The sequence below is a fragment of the Callorhinchus milii genome, unplaced genomic scaffold, assembly GCF_018977255.1.
Source record: "Callorhinchus milii isolate IMCB2004 unplaced genomic scaffold, IMCB_Cmil_1.0 Scaffold2, whole genome shotgun sequence".
Classification (NCBI taxonomy): Eukaryota; Metazoa; Chordata; class Chondrichthyes; order Chimaeriformes; family Callorhinchidae; genus Callorhinchus; species Callorhinchus milii.
Genome location: NW_024704743.1, coordinates 16,930,851 through 16,956,451, shown reverse-complemented (window position 1 = coordinate 16,956,451; position 25,601 = coordinate 16,930,851). Strand labels below are relative to the sequence as shown.

At 43.7% G+C, this 25,601-nt stretch overlaps 1 protein-coding gene across 4 annotated transcripts in view; it reads right to left on the bottom strand.

The window, feature by feature from the left end:
- The window catches only part of LOC103181551 (collagen alpha-1(XV) chain), a 166,151-nt gene that overhangs the window by 36,470 nt on the left and 104,080 nt on the right, over nt 1-25,601 (bottom strand). For all 4 annotated transcript variants that reach the window (XM_042332513.1, XM_007898120.2, XM_007898122.2 and 1 more), the window contains exons 9-20: nt 24,497-24,664; nt 23,846-23,872; nt 20,116-20,178; nt 17,258-17,338; nt 15,769-15,837; nt 13,268-13,444; nt 7,868-7,921; nt 7,475-7,510; nt 5,302-5,454; nt 4,151-4,228; nt 2,167-2,202; nt 564-626 (exon numbers count right to left, since the gene is read on the bottom strand). In XM_042332513.1, the coding sequence (XP_042188447.1) occupies nt 564-626; nt 2,167-2,202; nt 4,151-4,228; nt 5,302-5,454; nt 7,475-7,510; nt 7,868-7,921; nt 13,268-13,444; nt 15,769-15,837; nt 17,258-17,338; nt 20,116-20,178; nt 23,846-23,872; nt 24,497-24,664 (1,005 nt within the window). The remainder of the gene's footprint in view (nt 1-563; nt 627-2,166; nt 2,203-4,150; nt 4,229-5,301; nt 5,455-7,474; nt 7,511-7,867; nt 7,922-13,267; nt 13,445-15,768; nt 15,838-17,257; nt 17,339-20,115; nt 20,179-23,845; nt 23,873-24,496; nt 24,665-25,601) is intronic.

Genomic DNA, 25,601 nt, shown 5'->3' with positions numbered 1-25,601 from the left:
TGTAACACAGCCATTCTAAAGGGGATTTCTTAAGCGAGGAATATGAATGGTGACTTCTTCTGGTAAGCAGATGGACGTCGAGTGACAGTGCGGGAACTCTGCTCTGAAGGTTCACGTGGCTTAATAAAAACTCCACTGCCTGGACATGAGGCTGCCCCCACCTCCGCGCCGGGCTACCCCCCGCGCAGAGTTCCTGCACTGTCACGTACCTCTGGTAACCAGAAGTCACCACTCGCCTTCCTCATTTAAGAAATCTCCTTTAGAATGGTTGTGTTTCAGACCCTAGGTAGAGTCTAATGGTGCCTTCTCCTGCCATTGGCAACACTGCTATCTCCTCACTGCTGTCTCCAGAGACAGGAGGGTGACGCACGTGATTATACATCTGACCAGAGCAGGCAGTGCTATTGCTTCATTAACACTCGTTTAACGTTTCTATCACGAAGGCAGAGCCTCCGATGGAGGCTGTCACTTAACCTCACTGCTCAATCTGTGATCATAATTTGAATACCTAGCACTCTCCATCAGCAGAGTAATATCAAAGCAAAAAAATCTGAAGTACAAACCATTGGTCCTGGTAGCCCAGCTTGTCCTATCTCTCCCTCTTGCCCTGGAAAACCTGAAGCTCCCTTGGAAACAAATGAGACAAACATCTTAGCATTGGTCATAAGACAATGACTTCAGCTCCCAGTCAAGTTGTGTGACACTCTTTGAGAAGCCATTCCATTGTGAAAGGTTCTATAGAAATGTGAATTGCATTGCATGGGTTACTCCTGCAGTCTGAACAGGATGCCAGCATAAGAGCTGAGATAAGAGTTTTGAATGGGTGGGAATAGGGGTGGTTCTCATTCATGTTTTCACACATTGAGAGAAATTGTGGCTTCTAGTTAGCAGCTGTCCATGATTTATGAGATTTGTAAAACAGCCAGGAGCAAATCTGGGTCACCTTACTTGCTTTTTAATCTGACATTCTGGATTTCCAGGTACCCATATCATGAATCTCGCAAGTCAAATGGAGTTGGGCATTCCCTCAAAGTGGAGACTGCAATTAACATAATGAATTGGGTTTGTGAATATTGACAATAATTCTGCACTGCACTCAGCATCACTTCACTTTTAGGAGGTCAATGGCTTCCTGCCTTGTCCTCAGGATTGTCATCGTGCAAACGGTCAGGGTCCTTTCAGGCAGAAAAACACCGACTTACAGATCTTTTTCTTTTTGCCTTTTTACCCTTGTTCGAGTTTTTCTTGCCTCTCTCAGCATCAAATCTCTGACAATGTATTCTCAGTTGAATGGTGGAACTACTATAAATTTGTGACGTGTTGTGCTTGCCAGGAAAAGGAAGTGCTTGTTAAAGGAACTTAACAGGCCCAGTGTTGGTGTGGTCACATTTATCACTGAGAGGTGCACAGTCAACCTCCTCCCACAAAATTCTAACAATGTGCTTCAACTTCGACAGCAGGCACCTACCTGTACTGCACCAGCATAAATAAATGTTCTTCCATTTCACACGCTTACAGCCTCTCTTTAGTGACTACCCATTATGTGCTCCAGGAAAAGGTTGAAACAGCCACAGCAAGAAAGCTGAATGCAAGAGATCCACAGGCACAGTTGCACTGTAGCATCACAACAGACAGGAGATTTAATCCCATAGGTTTTAGATGTGGAGTCCTATAGATCAGTGGTTAGAGCACTCGCTTTGCAAGCGAGAGACCCGAGTTCAATTCCAGGCAGGGCAAAACCTTGGGCAAGTTTCCTTACTCCACACGCCTAATAATAATCCCTCTAAAAAACCAAAAACAATAATAAATTGGTCATTTTCAACCCACGACTATTTGTGGGACATTGCTGTGCGCAATTGGCTGCCGCGTTCGCCCACAAATATACAGTCAATTCACTTTACAGTGTGTTCTGTGAAGCGCTTTGGGACGTCCTCCCGACGTGAAAAGCGATCAAATGCAAGGATTATTATTATTATTCTGACATTAATTACTCCAGGTGGCAGGTTGGTGATTCTGACTAGGCCTCGCATTAAAGAATGATTACAGATTAGCATTGAATCCTCTTGATTCTCTGAGCGCCAGGTGGAGCTGAGGGATTTATAGTGATGAGAAAATAAGCACATAAGGAGAGTTTAGTACCCAAATAACCAGGTGCCTTGGACTTACCTTTTCACCAGAAGGACCTGCATCACCTTTAGCACCCTGAAAGTAAAGAGAAACACGGTTCAAGTGCTGAACGGATACTTGACTTGCCCCACATTTCCAATCTACTCAGGGACATAGCTGATGAAAAACCTTGTGGGGAGGACACTGCTGGATTTAAAATTTTAGTATTTGGAGAATCAAAACAAACTATGCACTGACAGGAACAACCAGTACTGTGCCAACATACAAAATGCTTTGCTACAGACACAGTGATGTATTTATTTATTAGGCTTCTGTAGTTCAGTGTAGATAAGACTTTGTAATTACAAACCTCGTCAAACATTTAAAATAGATTTCAGCCTCGGCTGCCATGGGAGGTTAGGGAGGGGAAAACTAGTTGGTTCCTGCTCCTGGTCCCTCTCCCTTTGTGCTCTGTCTCTCAAGTGGTGGCAGGTCAGGCTTGTTTCGGCTATGTGTGACAGGGGGATAAACCCTATCAGTGCTTTCCATATGTAAAGGAGTGTGTCTTTTTTTGACTTGTTTTAAAAAGGTGCCTTAGTCAAGGTGGCTTACTAGGACTGGACTTCAATCAGGCGTGTTTGAAGTTCCAGCCCTGAGTGCTAATTGGGCACCAGCAACTGGTTAATGAGTCAGCACCAATATATTAGCTGGGTGCTAGAAGGAGGTTGGGGAGTCTGGAGAAGATGGCTGTAAAAAGCTAATCATTTCATTGTTAAAACCCTTGGTGTAAGTTTGTTTACTGGGTGTGATCCATGCCCTCCTATTACTGCCCTCTACAGTTGAGTGGCCTGCTGACACTCTGCCATCACTCACACATGGCCAGTTTGGCTGGGTACCAGAGGACAACCAGTCCCTGTGGAACTGCACCAAAGCAAGAGGAGGCCAGAGCTGCAACAGAGAGGCTTATGCCAGTGGGGAGAAATTAGAAAAATAATTGGACACAAGGAAATTTTAAAGTACTTTATGGGGTCAAAATTGTTGTATTCATAAACAAATTAAAGTTAAAATATCCCACCCCTGAAGTCTGAGTAATTGTATTCTGTAAACCTGCCTTGAAAAGTCCTGGATACTGTCATCTTGGATTGATGGCTAGTAGGGTTATTTTCTAGTATTGAAAAGGATCTAACTCAATCTGAGCCAGATCAGTATCCTGTAAATAAGCCACAGAGAGGGCATTTTCCATGCCTTACTGAAACCTTCAACTCTGCCTTTAAGACCCTTCACACAGTCTGTGGGCGACAATTCAATTCTGGGGTGCAGATTCTACTGATCGACTATGATTATATCATAGAACAACACAGAATTATATTGTCAGGAATAATATCATGGAATATAGTGCATAGTTTAGGATATGACATGTGCATGTGACTGCCAGAATGGTGGAAGGCAAACTGGATGAACCTTGGTATTCTTTTGTCTGGCAATTCTTATGTTCTAATTCTAATGGGATTCCTTACTCAGGAATCCTGTTAAGAAATCCTGTAGATTTATCTCCTTGTGTTTGAACTGCAACAAGTTCTAGGTACTTGGTAAGCAAAAATGCCCGCTGTTTGTTATCTATGAAATGCAAATACTTTTGATGAGAAATCCTTTATTGAACCGAGCAGTGGATTTGGGTGGAAATTGCAGCCGAAACTACCATTGGATCTGCAGGTTGGTTACCAGCTAAACTCTTATTTTTGTTGATGAGGTAAGCCGATATCCTTCTAACTGGAATGCCAATGGCATGATTCAATGGGGCGGGGGGCCTGCGGACAGCTTCAGACCCAACCATTGTCACAGAGTTGGGGTTGGGGGGCGGAGAGGACGCTTATTTCAACACGTAATGGTTACTGAACAAGCTCACTGAAATGGGCTTTGTTTTGTGTTTCTTGATCTGAAACATTTTAGTGTAGAATGGGAAACTCAGACAAGGTAGCAATAATGGCAGATGGTAAGAAAGCAGGAATCGCAACTCACTGTGAATTCTATTTAATGTCCTTACCGGGGGTCCCTGAGGACCTGGGAGTCCAGCCTTGCCCGGGATGCCCGGTAGTCCAAATGCACCAGAACCTTCCATATCCTGTTGGAATATAAAGAAAACTAAAATCCAGTCCTTTAAAAGCAGTTACATCAAGACGTCTGGAACGATGCTGAAAACAATGCAACTGATATATTGTGTGTAAGGCTAATTAGAATCAATTGAGTACGTCAATTTTAACGGTAGTGAATCATGTCTCCTTGCAAGCAACTACTTTCGCTCTGCTGGAAAGAAAGACCTTGAATTTTTATTATCACATTGAAATGTCTTCAAAACTCTTCACAAGTAATTATTCACAAGTGTATGACAGCTTTTGTATGCAAATATGGCTACTCTTCGTGACAGCCTAAGACCAAGTGAAAATTTGGGCCTCAAAACGTTGGAAGTGGGTTAAGGAGCATTTAGCCCCAGAGTTGGGGGCTGACCGCATCTTCTGCCTTTTTGACTATGATCACGTTATGCACTGCATATTTGGAACAGGGTAAAGAGCACAGGGTCATCTGCAATCCTGGATTTCTATCATTAGAGTTGGAATTTCCATGTGCGGAAATTTCCCACTGGTGGAATTTCCATTGTGGGAAGCATGCATCAACCTCTGTCTGGTTCAGTCTGCTACTGTTAAGCATAGCGATGGGTTTCCTCATGTGTCAGACATCCACCTGACCACAGAAACAATTGCAATACCCAATGTTTTCATGGGCTGATATCTACCTGATCTCTGCAAACTCCTTCATCTGTACCAACCCGACTGCACCCTTTGCTCAACTGACACTGGCTTATGCCACATCCCCACTCTATCCATGGGCAGACTGGCCTTCAGACACATGGCACCTTTTCTCTGGAACTCCAAGCCCTGGTCCATTGTAACTTGCTCCTTCCCTCTCTCCCACCCTCCTTCAAAATGTACCACTTTGACCGGGCTTTCAGTCATCTTTTCCCCTCCTCTCCTGCTCAGCTCCCATCCAGAGTTATCAGCACTTTGGGACAATCTCCTGATGTGAGAGGCTCTGTATAAGTGTAAACTGTATTGTATTGTATTGCCCCATCATTATCCTGACAAGTCTGTGGTTTAAATCTTTACCCCAACAATATAATCCCTGTACTTTCAACATTACCTCAAATCCGGAGCTGATCCCGCTCCCTTCTCTTCCTGAAGCTCTCGAGGGTCCTGGAGGTCCCGGAGGTCCTGGTGGTCCCATTGGCCCCTCTTTGCCGGGCTGACCTGGTTTGCCTGCAGGACCTGGCAGTCCATTATCTCCCATGTCACCCTAGAAAGTCACAAGGACACAAAGTTTAGTTGTTTCAAGTATCCATTTGCAAAATTCATATACTGTATTTTGAGATACTTTTACATAGATTTACAAAAAATATGTAGTACTGAAACAGGTCACTCAGCTCAACTAGTCCGAGCCAGTGTTTATACTCCACATGAGTTTTCACCCATTCCTTACTCCCATACTGCCAATGTTTTGTCAGCTTGTCTGGCAGACATCAAGGCTTGGATGATTGCAAACTTCCTGCAGCTGAATGCGGACAAGACGGAAGCCATACTCCTTGGCTCCTGTCAACATCTTCGCTCCTGTGGATCTGAACTCCTCGACCTCCCTGGGTTCTCCCTCAGACTCACTGAACCATTGCACAATCTAGGTGTGTGGTTCGACCCCCCAGCCTTTCTTCCTCCGCCACATCCAGTCGTTGACCAGGACCGCCTTCCTCCACCTCCGCCGCATTGCCCGCCTCCGACCGTAGCTTACCCCAAATGCAGCCTTTGTGCATGCATTTGTCACCTCCCACTTGGATTACTCAAATGTACTCCTCACTGGTCTACCCAGCTCTACTATCGGAAAAAATCCAGCTCTGCTGCCCACATACTTACCTGAACCAAACTCCGTACCCACATCTCACTAGTTCTGGCCAGGCTCTACTGGCTGCCCATCACTGAACGGATTGATTTCAAGATCCTCACACTTGTGTTCAAATCCCTTCACTCCCTGGCACCTCCCTACTCTCTGACCTCCTCACTCCCCAATCCACCATCTGGCGCCTCTGCTTGATTGGCACCGGGCTCTTGCTTATCCCTCGCACCCTCCACTCCACCACTGGAGGTCGCTTTTTCAGCCTCTATGCCCCCAAACTGTGGAACACTCTCCCTCAATTCCTCTGCCTTGCCCCCTCTCCCCTTTTTCAAGTCCCACCTGAAAACCTTCCTCTTCTACCGTGCTTACGGCCACCTCCCCAAGGCTCCGGCACTGTTAAGCGCTCTGAGATGCTACCCTGCATGGAGGGCACTATATAAGTGCAAGTTGTTGTTGTTCTATTCCCCTCTCCCTTTCGTGAAGGTCCAGCCTCCTCTTGAATGCACCGTACTCGATTAAATACTTGATTGTTACCAGAAATGACTCAAGAAAAATCTGAAGACACACCACTGATCCAATACACTCACGTGTAAGTTCAAGCGGAGGGGGTGGGGGGGGCTTCTTGACAGCCCTATGGGCGACTTCCACAGGTTGGTCTCCACTGATCTACACCATCTGATTCAATCATTGTTTCAGGCAGTGAGTTCCACAATCTCACTACCCTTTGCATGATGTAATCCCTCCTAAATTCTCTTTTAGTTCCCCTAGTCACTATTTTATACTTATGTTCCGGGTTATAGACTCCCCAACCAGTGGGAACAGCCTCAATCACAAGTAGGTACCCTTTCAAACACCTCTATTAAATTTCTTGCTCGGAGCAACCTGTCAGCCCTGTTACCATCCAGCAAACATCCTCTGTAGTCTTTCCATCGATGCTATATCCTTTGTAATAAATCCCAACAAAATAAGTAGTAAATCAGGCTACACCTACTCACCCATCCAGACCTATCCTCTCAAACTCACCAACTACCTAAATCACTCACTCATCCACCCAACAATAACGTGCATTTATATAAGTCCTCTCACGTAGGGTAGCATCCCAGAGCACTTGACAGTGGCGGATCGCGATACCAGGGGGAGGTGACCGTAAGAAGAGGAAGATGTTTAGGAGTGACCTGAAGATAGGTAAGGTAAGGCGGAGGGACAGAGGAAGATTGTTCCAGAGTTTAGGGGTGTAGTGGTTGAAAGCACAGCCACCGATGGCGGAATGGAGGGCATGAGGGACAAGCAGAAGGCCGAAGCCAGTCGATCCACTTATCCATCCTCATCCATCCACTGACCCATCCACGGTTTTATCAACTAAGACTAGATAATATTTCAGACCTTATGTAACCTAACACAATGTGACAGTTGTAATGCGCATTGCAATTACCTTTGCTCCCTGGAGGCCAGGCAGACCATGATCACCCTGTGGGTAGAGAAGTTATATTCATTTCAAATTCAAAACAGTGCAAAACACAGTTCATACCAGGTCACAATTTCAGCACAATGCCAGAGGATATCACATTCCCTTCTACACATCCTATGATGTAAACATTGTATTGTGGGCCTTTATCTTTTTCAGTACGAACTTTCCACACAATCATCCTTCCTCTGTTCGGGGGAATAGGCATCAATTAACATTTTACTGAGTTTCATGGAGCTCTACATCTACACCGTACCACACGGGGTAGTGACTCAGATGCTATATGATTACTCAGGGTGTCTCAGGTCAGTGAACAACCCTGTCACTGTTGGACCATATGACAATCTGTGAAAGACCCACCTTGTCTCCTTTTGGTCCGGCTGGACCTGCAACTCCATCCAGCCCTGATGGACCCTTAGGATGATGAAAGCCACAATTATTCACATACAGAAAACATTTACTGTAGCCATACATTTCTGGACTATTAAACCCAAAGCCTTTGAGACATGTGTCTCCAAATGCTACAAAAAATAAACAATAAAAATGTGGCAGTGGATATTGACAGCAACATACTGTGCACATATGGCTATTTCATTTTAATCTCTAATTCACAAGGGAATGCTTACAGCTGTTTCTCAGTCCCGTAAACAACTTGCATTATTATTTGTGTCGGACAGATATTTATTTGGCCTCTACTTTTAAATCACTCCAAAAGGCTAGTGTGAGCATCAGTGCTAAGCACAGTGCCAGTGCTGCTCATTCCATCTTATCATGAGATGGCTTGTATATAACAAGGGACGGGATAATGTAGGGATGATTCAGTCTCAAAAAGAGATCTTTCAAAAGGGTGATTTTAGAAAAGTATTTAAGATGCTTAGGTGGATAGAGAAAATAAACCCAGAATAATACTTTCAGTTATGCCAAGGCAGTAGGACAAGTGGGGACGTATTCAGGGTTGTGAAGCAAGTTTAAAACAGATATCAGAATATTACACAAAGGGAAATGGGAAAATGGTAATGTTGGTTTATTGGAAGGACGAGGTCAAATGGGTGGGAGATCCTACTTCACCTGAATCTCTCTTGTGAAGCTGCCTGGATCATAAGGTTTATGCAAACACAGTGGTGGATTCTAGCCAGATCCCAAGGATGGTTATGTGCAGTGATGCTGATACTGGGTAAGTTCATGTAAACCGCTGATAAATACAACTGGGCCACAAAGTTTAATGAACTTGTATAGATCTTTGAAGAATTGTTCGAAATGTCAAAATAGTAGTTGTTCACAATTTAGTCATAATTATAAACATTTTACGCAGAGAGGTTGATAAAGGGGTGAAATCTGTGTTCCACGTGATATTTACAACATTGAATGGGCCTGTATTGAATCCCCCACCGATCCCCGACACCGTTTTAATTCATAAAAATGTCAGTGTGTCCAATTATTTTTCAGATTTTCTTCCCATTGGCTTATGTTTTTGTTATTGGTTCCCAGCCTCCTCTCGCTGAGATGGGGTTCTATGGGCGCTGGTTGCACAAGTGACCATTCTGTGAGCCTTGACAGTGAGCCTCAATTTTAGAGGGCATCACAGCCAAGCTTGATCTCTACCTCTCCTCTCACCTGGCTGCCACACACCCAGTAGAACATGCTAAGGACAGAACGTACTCTTCCCAACTCTTCCCTCCACAAGCTGCAGATTATTCAGAACTCTGTAGCTCGTGTCCTCTCCCACATCAAGCTTCATGAACCGATCACCCCCATCCTTGCCTGGCTTCACTGGCTCCCTATCCCTCAGAGAATTGAGTTCAAAACCTTTGTTCTCACCTTCAAAAGCCTCTATGGTCTTGCTCCCCCCCTACCTCAGCGACCTCCTAACCCAATATCAGCCTGTCTGCTCCATCTGCTCGGCAGACACTGGCCTGCTACAGGTGCCCCGCACTTCTAGCCTCATCATTGGTGGTCAGGCATTCAGCATCTTTGCCCCCACACTCTGGAACTCTATCCCGCAATCCCTCCACTTAAACCCCTCTCGTGCCTCTTTCAAGTTCCCATCTAAAGACCTTCCTCTTTGACCCTGCCTTCGGCTACCCTCCCAACCCACTGCCCTCTACCCCTCCTGACCCCAACTCCCAGCTCGGGTCCCAAATCCCTGATTGTCCAGCGCCCTGGGACGTCATTCCGAAGTGAAGGACTTTATACAAGTATAATTTGTTGTAATTCTTTCTGGCTTTCCCCTCCCTAGGCCAGTTTAACCTACTCCATGAGGCCTGGCTGAGACCAGCAAACTCTGTGTGGGCTGGGATTACAAACCAGTAAACTCTTGGCCTAAAGATGCCACTCTATCCACTACACCATAAGGGTGTGCCAATCCCCGATCTTGATCTTAATGGTGAAGTCAGAGAAGTCAAGACCTGACATTGGACATGTTAGTAGGATACCAGCCATGAGTTTATTGTTCAATAAAAAGCCACTACTCTAATTGGCAGTCAAAGATCTAAAACCATCAAACTCCAAATCCAACTCCACCTTCATCATTGCGAACAGAATTGGAGGTTCTGCCTCTGCTCATGTGATGCATTAAATACCACACTGACCCTCAGGATTTCACCCAGTGAGTTCTCTGCAATTCACATGCACTTAAAATCACATTGTTTCTTTGCTGTAGAAACCAACCAAGCAGCAAGAAATGGACCATGTGAGAGCTGTAATACAAAGCAGTTAGTATTTGCCAATATCTGAATGTATATAAAAAGGCAGATTTCCTTCAGTCCTGCACAGAGCCATGTTTCACCAATAAAGCTGCTTTTGTTGTCTTGCAAGCCCACAGCAAACGATTATCAAACTCTTGCACAAACATTCAAATTAGTTTTTTCTCCTGTTAAAGATTCTACACAAGTTCCTGCACAGTGCCTGCTTTAAACAGTGGGTAAAGGGAGACATCCAACTGAAGTAGAGCACTAGTTACAGCAAGCTAAAATCACAACTATTGCTGATTTTTACTGTGTGGTATAATGTTGTGGAGTCCGAACCCTCAATTATTCCTCCAGCTCCAACTATGCGTTTAAAATTCCACCTAGTCTCCGTGTGTAAGACCCCTCTATCATAAGATTGAAGATTGCCCCAAATTGTGGAAAATCCCTGTTTTCATTTGGAAGCCAGTTTTCTGTAGTTCTTAAAAGAATTGGCTTCCAAACTAAGAATGGAAGATTTGTCTCAAATTTTGCAAAGTCTTAAATTTTAAGATAAAATGATCTTACAGCTAAGACGAGGAGAGATTTCAGGCCTTAGCAGCAACAACAACAATATTTATGTAGGGCCCTTCACGCAAGTAGCCTCTTGGTGCGCTTAGTAGTGGCGGAGGTTAATGCCAAGCCAGGGAGGGAATGGAGGTGACTATAAAGAGGAAGATTAGGAGGACAAATAAAAAGAAAGAACTTCAGATGCAATCTGAAGATGGGCAAGGAGTGGCAAGATGGAGAGATTGAAGTATTCTGTTCCTTTGGGCCGCAGTGATTGAAAGCACATTCTCCGATCGTGGTTCGGAGTCAGCTGAGCAAAGGATAATAGTGTGAGGTGTGAGCAGATCAAAGAGGTAGGGAGGAGCCAGGGCATGAAATGATTTGGATGTAAGTTATGAAGATCTTGAAATTGATTGGTTCTGCAATAGGGAGCCAGTGGACCCTGGCAAGGACTGGGGTGATGATGGTGTGGAGTTTGAATCCGGTGAGAATACGGACAATACAGTTTTGAATTAGATGGATTTTAGGTGTGGTAGAGCTGGGATGACCAGCAAGGCAGATATCTGAAAAATTGAAGTGGGAGGTGATAAATGTGTGACTAAGGAATTCAGCTGCGTTGTGGGTGAGGTATGGTTGGAGGCGAGCAATGGGGTTGGAGGCGAGGTGGTGGAAAGCGGACTTGGTCAGGAAGTGGATGTGGGGTGGGAAGGACAGATAGGATCGAACTTTACGCTAAGATTGCGCACAAGTTCAGTGAGTCTGAGGGATGAGCTGGGGAGGTTAGAGAGGTTGGAGCTGCGGGTGAGAAGATGTTGATGGGAGCCAAGGAGGATGGCTCTGTCTTGTCAACATTCAGTTGCAGAATGTTGATGCTCATCCAGGTTTACAACAACATCAACAACAAATGTCTGACAAGCAAGAAGACAGAACATTGGTAAACCTGGGTGTCATCTGCAGACTTGTGTAGGTTGACCCCATGTCTGCAGATGACTTCATCGAGAGGGAGCATGTAAATGAAGAAATGAAGGGGGCCAAGGATGGAGCCTTGGGATACAATGCAGGTGCACGGTTGGGGGCGGGAGGAGAAAACATTTGGAGATATAATGATGCCGGTAGATCACATGGAGGAGGTGATATATATAGAACAGGGATTTGGGATTATTTTTGGCCTCCAGGTTATCCTGGGAGTAGAATACTCTTTTTTGCTTGTGTGAGGGAGAGGCAGAAGATTTAAAGATGCTCGAGTCACATCTGATGGTGGCATGGGAGTAACTTGGCGATAAAGTCCACCAAGCTGGTTCTCCAGTACTGTGGGAGTCACCTAAATGTTGTACGTCTTTCTGCTGGCCCAAAGTAAGCTGTAAATTTCCCTTGTTGCAGCTGTGCTGAGAGAGCTCTTTGAACAAGGGAAAATAGGAACAGGAGGAGGCCATTCAGGCCATCAAACCTGTTCTACCAAATTATTAGATTTTAACATAACAAGTAGGAGCAGGAGTAGGCCTTTCAAGCCTGCCCCGCCATTCAATCATGGCTGATCTTCTAATCTAACTCCAGCTAATACCATAACCCTGCCTTGTCCCCATATCCCTTAACCCCTTTTGCAATAAGAAATATATCTATCTCAGTCTTGAATATGTTCAAGGACTGAGTGTCAACAACCCTTTGGGGTAGTGAGTTCCATACATTCACCATCCTTTGAGTGAAGAAGTTCTTCCTCAACTCAGTGCGAAAGGGCTGGCCTCTGATTTTAAGGTTGTGACCCTGGTTTTAGTTTCTCCAACCAGGAGAAACAATCTCCCACTATCTACTCTATCATGCCCTTTGATGATCATAGTCAATAAATTAATCCCAATGCCCCATCGCCAAAGCCATGACAATTTCCCACCACCTAGATACATAGATAAGAATGTGCGAATAAGGCCCAGAAACTCACTCCAGGACCTGCCACCTAATTTGTGACCTCACAAGTAACATTATTGCGGTGATTAATTTCATTTTTTTGTCGCTATGCAGACATCATGGTCTCATATTTATCACCAAAACCAACCAGGGGGAATTAATGTGTGGAACAGGGGAACGCCAATAGAATGCTCCCATTGCCGAGAGCACAGATCTACTGTGTCACCCCTACTGTATGCATTTCCCCACAAATCACTCCGATCACTTGTCACATCCTTGTGGAATGTGTACACAACCATACAGCAGGACATAACAATAATAAATAAGCATATAAATAAATGCAAGCTAGTGTTAAAGAGCTGGAAACATGGTGAATTTCAATGGTCTGAATTAAAATGACTGCCTTTTCAGCCTACTTCTTTAAATCAGTGCACGGGGGAGTTAAATGGATCTGAACGGTCCATCTTAATACCTCACCAGCGCTGCTAAATTCTTCATAAAAGTCCTGCAAAATGTCAAAGTCATAACATGTCAATACACCACCAACCAACATAGGTTTCCAGTCAAAGAAGCAAAGCTAAAACCAGATATGATGTTCAAATCCAGGCGTGAAGAGCTGTTTACTTACTCTCGGACCTGGCTCACCCGATGCGCCATCCTGTCCTGGCTGGCCAGGGGCCCCAGGTGATGCCGAGGAGCCGACTAAGTATGAGTCCATTACCTTCGCTTTATCTGGATGACCAGGAAGACCTGGAATACCAGGGAGACCTGGAGGCCCCGGAAGCCCTGGCAACCCAGGGGATCCCTAGAAAACAGACACATCATAACAACTCTGTGATAAGGTAAGGAACTTGTTAGGGATTCTGCAGAATAATGTTCACAATTCAAAGTAATTCAGAGTATTCAATTCGGGAAAAAAAAATCAAGATTATCACGGTGCTACATAAAGACAACAACAAATAGAGGCAGTGAAAGAGAATATCTTTTAGACGGATATTGAAAGCTGAAATGGAGCTAGCGAGTAATTTAGGTAGAGTTAGGGATTTAAGGAGAGTTAGGAATTTTGGTAGATGGACTTAGGCAGAGTTAGGGATTTAGGGAGTGAGTTAGGGATTTGGGAGAGAGTTAGGGATTAGGTGGAGGGATTTAGGAATGCAATAATTGAATCTAACTTCTAGTATTAATTAACCTGAATTAACTCTTCTTAAAACGTAATTTGTAATTATTTAAATTCTAAACCATTGATTATGCTGCGGAATACATCGGACTGATGGCATTCCACTTCTCCTTACACTTTGCTGGCTTTCAGGAATTGAAAAAATACATTTTTTTAAATTTCAGACCAAACAGGCTTTGATATTCACTAACAAGTTGTAATCAATGCTTCAAAACTGTTTACTGATATCGTAAATTCAACCCCCATGTTCAACCTCCCAGCAGTAACACACATGTATTCGGCTGAGATCCCACATGTACCTCATACTTACTTGAAATTACATATTCTACAGATCCCGCAGACAATCTTCCAGACACAACAATAATAATAATTATAATAATATGCAATACCTGCAATATCCACAGCACATTTACTATTTTCAACCCCACAGTTTGAATGTGCTCCAGGATACATCAAAACCTCTCATTCTTTATGGGGTCAACAAAATTGCTGTACGCAAATTGACTGACATGAATTGGCTGTCACGAACATCTACAAAATACAGTTACTGGACTTTACACTATATCATGTGAAACCTTTTGTGAAATTTCTTATTATTAGAAAATAACTGGATTATATTTATAGATGATTTTTATGGCCTAAAGGAACCTCCTGAAGTCTGGGGATTGAAGAAGTGCCATTCATTGTCCTCTGACGGGAAGAACTGGCAGGAGATATTTAAATCTTTTAAACATAGAATCATAGAATATTCGGCTCATCGTGCCTGTGCCTTCTCTTTGGAAGAGCTACCCAATCAGTCCCACCCCCCCACGCTCTCCTCATATCCTTTTCAATTACCCATGTAATTCCCTTATGAAAGTTGTTATTGAATCTATTTCCACCACCCTTTCAGGCAGCGCATAACAGTTGTAACAACTCTCTGTGTAAAAAAGAATTATCCTCGGGTCCCCTCTGGTTTGGAATTTATTTTGGAATAAATCTCCACAAGATGAAGGGAGGAATCCTTCCTGACAGAAATCGTCAACCAAATGTTGGACAGACTTCTACCTGTGCCCCACCCGCTGGTAACCTAAACCAGTTATACTGACCTTCTATGACTGTTTAGACTGTGACCTGGATTGCTTGTACGTCTTAGTTTGGATTTCTTATGTTCTTAATCTGGAGGATTATTGTGCCAGGACACCAGGAGAAATTCCCTTCTCTTTTTGAATCATAACTTGGCCCATAAATAGATATATTGATTTAGTAAATGTTAAAACAAATACTTTACTTTGGTAGTTATCACACTTTCTTCAAACCCTATCAGTTCCTACTGGAAGTTTGTCAGCACACTGGATAAAAGAGAAAGATAAAAGATCCTTTTCATCTTGAAAACCTTGATACATGTTAGGAAACATAAGCAATGCCAATTGCACATTGCATCTCCTCTCCTACCAGCACATTATTTTTTTCTCTTGTTTGATTAAACCCTACCCCCATTCTGCCACTGCTCAGGTTCAATTGCTTATTAAAATATTTTCTTGGTATTTGTCCTGTAGGCAGTCCTGGATCTTAGTGGTTAGAGGACTCGCCTCGCAAGCGAGAGGACCTGGGTTTGAATCCCGGGCAGAGTGAAATGTTAGGCACAGAGACTGGAATTATCAGCGAGAAAGTGGGTTACATGAAGAATGAAAGATATTATCAATATGGAGGTCAATGGTATAGGAGGTCAGTGGTATAGGAGATGGTATAGGAGGTCAGTGATGTAGTGGAGGCCAGTGTAGAAGAGGAGGACCAGGGTGGGAGAAGGGTGCAGAATCCCTGATGGGAAAAGAATCAAAGGACTGGTGGGGAGTGTGAAGCGCTGATCAGAGTGACTGATCTTTGCGCTGATAGTGGGATTCCCACACAGGCAAAGTCAGTAATTCTGCCTAGTAGCTGCACTTCCCCCTGATCAGCAGTGAGGCACTTACACGAGTTACTTCCATGTCACTGTCCACAAACCCATCAACACCTGAGCCTTCCGACACTCCCAGGACCCCCTGATGTGTTGGGAAAAGAGAAAAGAAAAAGAGCGTTTATTGCAATACACTAAAAGAAAAAGTATTTAAATGCTACTAACAATTACCAATGGCAAAGCTTACAATCTTTGCTTAAGTGCAGTAATGGGTGTGTCTTTTCCTTTCCTCTCTGTTGTTGCTGGTGTTGTTAGCCCTCTGGGATCTTGATGAGTACTTTGATTTACCCAATCTTATGGCCTAAATACCCATTCATCATGGTTGAGGCTTGACTGTGAGTATTGTCAGGCTATATAAATACAATTTGTTGTTGTATTTGATCATGGAGGATATGATATCCAGAACCTGAACTAAACCGTACACTTGGTACAGGCTGGTCCACAGCCACCCACTAAATGATTGATAGTTAACCAGCTTGTCTGGCTCATCTTTGAGACATGGAGATCTTGAGAAGTTCTGAAGGCTGCAAGGCAATGCGTTAGCTGGTATTTTGGTCACAGCTGGGCAACTACTGTGAACCTTACCAGAGCCTTGTGTTGGTAAGCTGCGTGGTTACCATTATATCCATCATCTCTTAAAATGTATAAACTGACATACAGATACACAATGGTATTAAATAACTTGAGTATTGTTCAGTCCAAATGCTGAGCAACAGCCTTTAAAGGTACCAGTAATTTAAGTTATTTTAACCAGAAGAGCATATTATTTTCAGCTTCTATGAGCACCCTTAATATTGAGCTATAAGTATCTACAATGAAATAGTTGTTATTGTTTTCGCCCACAATTATTCATTCACAAAAATGTATACACTCACACCATTTCACAATTAATCTTGCTTTGAGATGTCCTCCCACCATCAAAGGCACTATACCAAATGCAGGAATATTATTTGTTTCCTCAAATATTTACATGTTGGAACTAGTTTCAATAGTAGGACAGTCCATGCTGTAACAACCCTCTGAGGATAAAATAAATATTTTTCTTGTTTTTCTTCTGGTGATGCTTCCCCAACTTAAAGTATTCTTGTTACTGATTCATCAATCAGTGGAAACGATCTCTCCATATTTTACCTTATCAAAGCCCTTTGAACAGAGCAACAACAACAACTTCCATTGATACAACGCAACCTCATGCAAGGTAGCGTCCCAGAGCGCTTGACAATGGCGGAGCACGACTCTGAGCCGTAGGCATGATCAAAGGGGAATGTCTTCAGGTGCAACCTGAAAATGGGGAAAGAGGGGGAAAGCTGGAGGGTTAGAGGAAGAACGTTCCAGTGTTTGGGGGGGTAGTGGTTGAAAACACGGTCACCAATAGTGGAACGGAGGGCACGAGGGACATAATGTAGAGCATCCATAATACCTGTAATTGACTCAAACTAAATAGCTATAGAACAAAGACTGGTTAGAGAGGAAATGGCTGTTTAGGTTAAATCAGCTTTACTCACGAGTTGAGTGGAAGGACCAGGTGGGCCAGGAGGACCGGGAAGACCAGGTAGGCCTGGGTGACCAGAAAATCCAGGATCACCCTAAATGGGAAATTAAGTAACACACCAAACAGTAGGTTAGAAAGTTACACAGAATTGTACAGAGTAGTTACATAGAATAACATAGTTACCAGCACGGAAATTGGCCTTTTGGCCAACTAGACCATGCTGATGTATTTACTCCATACGAGCCTCCACCCCTCCTAACCCCTCTCCCACACCCCTCTATTCCCTTCTCGCTCATGTGGAGTCCTGTAGCTCAGTGGTTAGAGAACACGCTTTGCAAGCGAGAGACCTGAGTTCAATTCCAGGCAGGGCGAAACCTTGGGCAAGTTGCCCAATAATAATCCCTCCAAAACCAAAAACAATAATAAATTGTTCATTTTCAATCCACGACTGTTTGTGGGACATTGCTGTGCGCAATTGGCTGCCGCATTCGCCCACAAATATACAGTCAATTCACTTTACAGTGTGTTCTGTGAAGCGCTTTGGGACATCCTCCCGATGTGAAAAGCGCTATATCAAATGCAAGGATTATTAGTATTATTATTATGATGTATGCATCGAGTTTCCTCTTAAATACATTGATTCTTTGTGCTTCAACCACAGCTTCGGCAATGAGATCCAATTCTTACCACACTCTGCATAAGTTCCATTAGTTACTACAGAACACTTTATAATACATTAGAATATACAGCACAGAAACAGGCCATTCGGCCCAACTGGTCTATGCCGTGTTTATTGAAAGACAATTGTTTGTATGATGATTTATCCACTGGAGGTTGTTATAATGGCTCTTGTTTCAGTAACATTTCATGTATTTCTATATATTTTATAATGCTTCTCTGGCAGTTAGTTTCAGATTCTCACCACCCTCTGAATAAAGAAGTTCTCCCTAAACTCCCTGCATACCAGCATACAGTTCCTTTATTTCCACAAAAAAAATTGTTTATCTTATCTTGTATCATAGGCCATAAATCAAGAAATATTCAATCAAGAAAAACCTGAAAAATCTTGTTAAAAACCTCCTATGTCTTTAGGGAATCTAACCAAAAAGACACTGGTGATATGATAAACATCAAACATGCCACTGATGCTATTAAAGAGGTATCTGCTAGACTGGGCAAGGTGAATATACATACGGGTCATCTCTATCAACACTAAGCAATACAACCACAAAGCCATAAAAATTTACAGCACAGAAGAAGGCCATTCATTTAATCGTGCTGGACTGGCTTTCTGAAAGAGCTTTCCATTTCGTCCCTTCCACCACTTTTCTCCCCGTTTTCTTTCTCCTTTCAGATACTTATCTACTTTACTCTTAAAACAAAGAAAACATTCATATTCAAGATTAGCATCTTCAACACTCCCTCAAAAACAACACTGCTTCCAACATAGACACATGAAAATAGAGGGGACAGGCATCCTTTCTGACACACTGTCAGAATATGTAGTGTTGAATTGCTTGATTTCTCACATTACCCTTCTACTAGAGAAACAGCATTTGCCACACACTGGCCTACAACGTGACAGCGACACACAGCTTGTGCATTATTAATGGAAACCTGAAATATTCCACTTCAGGGAAGAAAGGGCAGGGGAACCTTGATTTGCTGTATGATATTGAACATCAGCGGTCACGGTGAGTGCTGGAGAAAGGGCAGTTTTCCCCTTCCAATGCTTGGAACCAGGCACCAGAATACTGGTAAAACAGACTGAGTTGACACTCCACTGTCATCCTCACACTTACATCTAGAGAGATAAAGGGGCTCTCCTGGTTCTCGGCTTGGATGCAACACGATCCTCCAGCTAACTCATAATAAATGACACCTATACTGTACCTTACTCACCAGCATCCATTCTGTGCTACCCCTGGTTTCTATTCTCTAGTTTGGATTATAATCGCAGTTTGGATTATGAAGCATTTACAATGTGCCCTTAGTGGGTGCGTGGCAAATCTTGTTGAGATGCAACATTGCACAACTGTCATTCATATTCTCAGTTGCTGAGAATTAAAAGGTGAAGCCTTCAGTTTGAGTCACAAGACGACGTAAACTCTATCCTCCTTGAGGGGGAGGAAATCGAGCTTGCCAGACAGTGCTTTGTAGTTTTGTTAGGTTAAACTCCAGGAGGACCCAATGCACAATCTGGGGTCCCCAAGTCAAGGCTCTTGTCAACCTGTATCTAATACTCTCTGGAATTTGGTAGCAGGGTGGATCCCACTTGTATGCATTCAATTCCAGCCATAGGGAAATCTCCATGTGTGGGTATAATACATATTGGATGGGACTGAAAGGAATTCTCTTGAGGGAATCAGCACAGACATGAGGGGCCGTATGGTCTTCTTCTGTGCTGTACATTTCCATGGTTCTACATATGGATCTCTCAGACTGGTGTGAATAGTCTTAAGTCTGGTGATGGCTTTCCGCACATATCAGATACCTGGCTGACAAAATAAATTACATAACTGGAATCCAACATTAGGCACTGAAATCTGGGGTTTATGTAAAAGCTGTCACACTTAAAGGGCAGGAAGCTGACTCCCTGCCCAACACAGGTCTGAATGGTGGGTTCAGAGAGACCGTGCCCAAGACCCTGGATTTCTGTGTCTCGCGCTTCAGCTGTTGGTTTGTGGGACCCCAGCTTTTTACTGAACAAAAAATTCAAAAGTAGCTAGTATCTCACTAAAAGGGTTCAGATGAAGTCCAATGTGTGAGCTGAAAATGTTAGTATGAAATCTGGAGGGAGTATCACATGGACAGGAAATATCAGCCCTGGATGGGCTATAGGGGTGAAATTTACAGTCCAAATATATGTACCTTCTCTCCTTTGGGGCCCAGATCACCTGGAGTTCCTGGAAATCCAGCAGGTCCTTGTTCACCCTGAATTTAAACAACAAAAGAATTAAAAGACTGAAAGAATTAAACATATTTTATTTACCGAGAAGTTTGTCTACAAAGTACACAGTTATTCATTACAATTGCAGTACATCTTGTAAAACGCACTGAGACGTCTTCCTGATGTGAAGGACATAATATCAAATATAAGGATTATTATAAATCTCAATTGAAGCCTGAGAGAATTTAAATTTTGATTACCAAATCCACAAGAGCACTTTGAGCTTGTAGCCTAGACTCAAAGCACTTCACAGGGTTTACTATAAAGTGGAAAGATTATGTAGGTGATTTAGCAGCCAGTTTTGCACATAGCAATGTCCCACAGTCATGAAGTGAATGAATAATTTATCTGGAGGATTGTTGGCCAGGACACCAGGAGAAACTCCCCTCTCTTTTTGAATAGTGCTATGGGATCTTTAGCATTCACCTGAACAAGCAGATGGGACCCCAGTTTAACATCTCATCCCCAGCATCGCACTGGATAGTCAGTCTTCACTATGGGCTAAAATTCCTAATGTGGGTCTTAAACTCACAAGTTTTTGACTCAGTGAGGAGAGTGCTATCAACTGACCATTGATTAACCAGCCTATCATATACTTGATTAACCTTTCCTCTCCAAGGTCCTGGAACGAGTTGTTGCTTCCCAGCTTCGCTCCTTCCTCTCCCGCCACTCCCCTCACGAACCCCTCCCATTGGGTTTCCGTGCAGCCCACAGCACAGAAACAGCCCTGGTCAAAATGACAATGACATTCTGTCCATCTGCGACCAGGGCTCCCTCTGCTTCCTCATCCTTCTTGTCCTCTCTATTGCCTTCGACACCGTAGACCACTCTATCCTCATCCATCGCCTCTCCTCACCTCAACCTCCATGGCTCTGTCCTTGACTGATTCAGATCCTATCTCTCACATTGCCTCCACTTCATCTCCACAATGGTTTCTCCTCTAGCGCCCGGAACGTCTCGTGCGGTGTTCCTCAAGGATCTGTCCTTGGTCCCCTCCTCCTCAACATCTATATGCTCCCTCTTGGTGACATCATCCGCAGACATGGGGTCAACTTCCACATGTATGTGGATAACACCCAACTCTACCTCTCTGCTTCCACCCTTGACTCCAGACTGTCAGACATCAAGTCGGATGAAAGCTAATTTTCCTCAGTTGAACATCAACAAGACTGAGGCTCTCTTGATTGGCTCCCGTCAGCGCCTCCTCACCTCAGGCGCTGACAGCATCACCATCCATGGATGTACACTCCACGTTACTAAGCCAGTCCGGAACCTTGGCATCTTGTTTGACCCTCAACTATCCTTTCTACCCCACATCTGCGCCATGACCTGCTCTGCCTTCCCTCACCTCCGCAACATTGCCCGGCTCCGCTTCTGTCTCACACCACAGGCCGCCGAAACCCTCATACATGCTTTCATTACATCCAGGCTTGACTACGCAAACTCCTTGCTTGTCGACCTCCCCAACTCCTCCCTCCATAGGCTGCAGATTATCCAGAACTCTGCAGCCCATGTCCTTTCCCGCACCAGGCTCCGTGACCCTATCACCTCCCTCCTCGTCCGACTCCACTGACTTCCCATCACACAGAGGATACAGTTCAAGACCTTAGTCCTCACCTTCAGAGTCCTCCATGGTCTTGCTCCCTCATACCTCTGCGACCTCCTAACCCCCTACCATTCTGCTCGCTCCCTCCAGTGGGCTCCAGCCTGCTTCACGAACACCGCCTCGCTTGCCCCACTATTGGCAGGCGGGCCTTCTGCTGTTCTGCCCCCCCACTCTTGAACTCCATCCCGCAGTCCCTTCACCTCGCCCCCTCCAAGACCCAGTCCAAGACCCTCCTCTTCGATTGTGCTTTCAATCACCCTGCTTCCCCCACTGCCATCCACCCTCCCCAATCCCGACCCCTAACTCAGGTCCGAAACCCTGACTGTCCAGTGCCTTGGGACGTCCTCCCGACGTGAAAGGCGCTATACAAATGCAATCCGTTGTTGTTTGGCTTCACAGACCATACCAGAGCTCTGGGACACTCTCCTGTGTGAGGGCTGCTATATAAATGCAAGTTGTAGTTGTAATAGTAGATTATAAATATATAAACGCAGCAGGCAATTGCGTACAGCCATGTTCCACAAACAGTCATGGAGTGAGTGACCAAATGTATGTGTCTTCTCCATGGAAACCAGTTCAACAACAACAACCACAACTTGTAGTAATGTCCTCCAGGTGGCAAACACAATGAACCATGCATCGTATAAGTGCTTGCGAACACACTGTGATAATATAATTTGTGGAAAGCCCAACTGAGTGTGGGCGGCATAGCTCGGCAAGGTTATTCATTGCAACTCATTTACACTTGGGGGTTAAGTGCTGTTCTGCAGTTAAGAATTCATGAACAATTAAATGTTTTATTTCCACTTCATTACCACGCACTTCAGGTTTTTCTCAATTACTCTCTTTCCTCTTATAATTAATGGTGCTTCTGTCTGCATTTGTTGATAGAATTTTAGCTATGAAATTAAATTTCAGTTCTACTCTCCAGCTTAGAATGAGCTCTCCGTCAGTCATAAATCAAATAAATTACTGATATAATAAAGTGTCTCTGCTGTTTCAAACATCTCCGCATGATGATCTATTTTTCTTCCTGTTCAAAGTCAGTTTGGGGATGAACATTGCAGTTTTAAATTCCATGCTGGGACATAAACTCATATTCTGGGACGATGCTCCAATATATTATTAATCAACCCTGTATTGCTGTTCTTTGGATCAGGTGTTAAACCAAGGTCATGTTTGCCTGGTCTTCAGCTTCATAATCATGATCCTTACATTTAGTATGGGATCTTTCACATCAGTATGATGTCTCAAAGAGCTTCACACAATATAGAATAAAGTGGAGTAACTGTATATTTTGTGGGTGAACACAGCAGCCAATTTGTACACACAGCAATGTCCCATAAAACAACCATGAAATTGATAACCAGTTATCAACCAGGAAGACGGTGCCTCGGTTTAATGTCTCATCTGACATGGCACCTCCAGTAAAGCAGCACATCCCAAGCACTGAATTGGGAGTGTCAGCATAGACTACATGAGTACAATGTCCCGACATGGAGCTTGGATCTGTAACCTTCTGGCTTAGAGGCGAGAGTACTACCAGCTGAGCCAGGCTGACACACAGGTTAACGTTAAAGATCCCATTACACTTCTTGAAAAGAGAATTTCTTCCAATTTCCTGGGCAACAATCCTCCATATAAATTGATTGATCACCTTGAAAGTGACATTTAGTAAGAGGCAGTCACTTTTCCCGACTGTAATTACCTGTGAAGTTCTTTGAAATGTGATAACGTGCTATAAAAATTCAAGTTTCCTTCTTTAAAATGAACTTGATAGTTTCCTGTTGAATGGTATCTTTATATCTACAATGGAACAAAATTCTTATGTTGATGTGATTTTTCCGTCACCTAAAATATTTTCCTTTTCTTTTGGGGACAATGATGAGGGTTTTACAAGGATTGTTTGGAAGGACATATAAACCAGGTGTCTGGTTAAGGAGAGCACACATGAGGAACATGTTCCTGTGAATCACTGCACACTGAACAAATGAAACATTTTTTATATAGCGCAAAGGCGCCTTGTCATAATTTAAAGCACTTACATGTTTTCCATCTTTTCCAGGTACACCCTGCAAATGAAAAGGCACATTTAGTGAAAAGTGTTAAAATGAGCCGCTCCTCTCAAAAATAGGCAGGCAGTGACACAGTGGTTAAAGGTTTGTATTGTAGCTTTTTACCAAAGCCCAAATTCCAGCACAAACTGGTTTCAACATGCAGTCATGCGAGAGATGAGACCATCCGATTGCTTAGGCAGCAGTTTGCTGCAGAGTTTCACTGGTATTTGACGTAGTATAACCCTTATCAGTTGGACAACATCCCAGCTGCTGCCAACAAGTCTATGCTGGTTGGTGCTGTGGGGAGAACACAGAGCAGGCGCTGGTCTACCTTAGACAACAATCATCTCAGCATGTAGAACAAAGTCTTAACGTTTAAGGTTGTACAGAATTTTTCAACCTTCACCGAGATACCGGTTTTCTGCAGGTTGTTTTAAGAACTGTGGAAAACCCGCTTCTAAATTAAGACTGAGTAACAAGAATTTTCCAAAATCCTGCCTAACCCTAAATGATCAAGCAATGGGCTTCAAGCTGAGATCATTTGGGACTCCGGTGTCCTCGGTTAGGTTAGACAAAGCTCTGAGAATAAAATATTTTGACCGCATTCAAAATGTACCACAAAGATGAAATGTTACTCACCTTTGGACCATCTTTGCCCGGCAGACCTGGTGGGCCCAGTGGACCCGGTGGGCCAGGTATTGCTGGAACTGTAGGAACAACGACTGGCCCGGGGGACCCAGGAATACCCGGCAATCCCGCCTCACCCTTCTCACCTTTGAGACCAGGAGATCCAACTCCACTTTTCCCCTACAAACAAAAAGGCAAAAGTCACTCGCCAAATTATTCATACCCAAAGCAAGTTTAAGGTGGTGGGAGTTATTCCAAGATTTGCAGCAGCAAATACTCGTTCCGTTGATGGACCTGTGATCTGTTATGTATTGATACCCTTCACTCTTCAATGGTAATCTGGAACTCTCTTCCCCCAACAGGCTGTGGATACTGGATCCATTCAAGTTCAAGACTGAGGTGGATAGATATCTGTTGGGTCAGGGTATCAAGGGATATGGGGCAAAGGCAGAGTTGCAGCACATACTTTCTTGGGGTAATCCTTCAAAAACCTCTTTTCAAATAGTGTTATTGTATAGGGAAGGTGCTTTACAAGTGAAAATTGGTGAGATTAGTGTGAACCATTCTGCCAGTTGCAAGCATGGGTTCGATGATGTCTGTGACTGCTTTCGATACAATCTGAGATGGATTCAACTCCTGACCAGCTCACATTAAACACTCAGAAAACACACTGGAATTCTGTTCAATTTAACATGGAACTCGGAAGTACTGTCCAAAGGAAGAAAATCATTGTTATCCTATTTTAGCAACTTGGGACGTCCTTCTGATGTGAAATTACTGTACAAATGTGATTTGTTGTTGTTATCTCACATCCAACATCAATAGCAATAGCTTGAAGCTTTAAGAGCTTTAAGGATCAGAGGCTCCTTCAGCCAGTTAATCTTATAATAATAATAATTCTTGCATTTGATATAGCGCCTTATCATACCTTTGAGACGTCTCAAAGCGCTTCACAGAATATACTGTGAAGTTGATTAACTGTATGTTTTGTTGCCAAAACACAGCAGCCAATTGCGCACAGCAGTGTCCCACTAACAGTCATAGATTGAGTGACCAAATTATTATTATTATTTTTTTTTAAGTGATTATTACCCCCGGAAAAGCGATCCGCCAAATG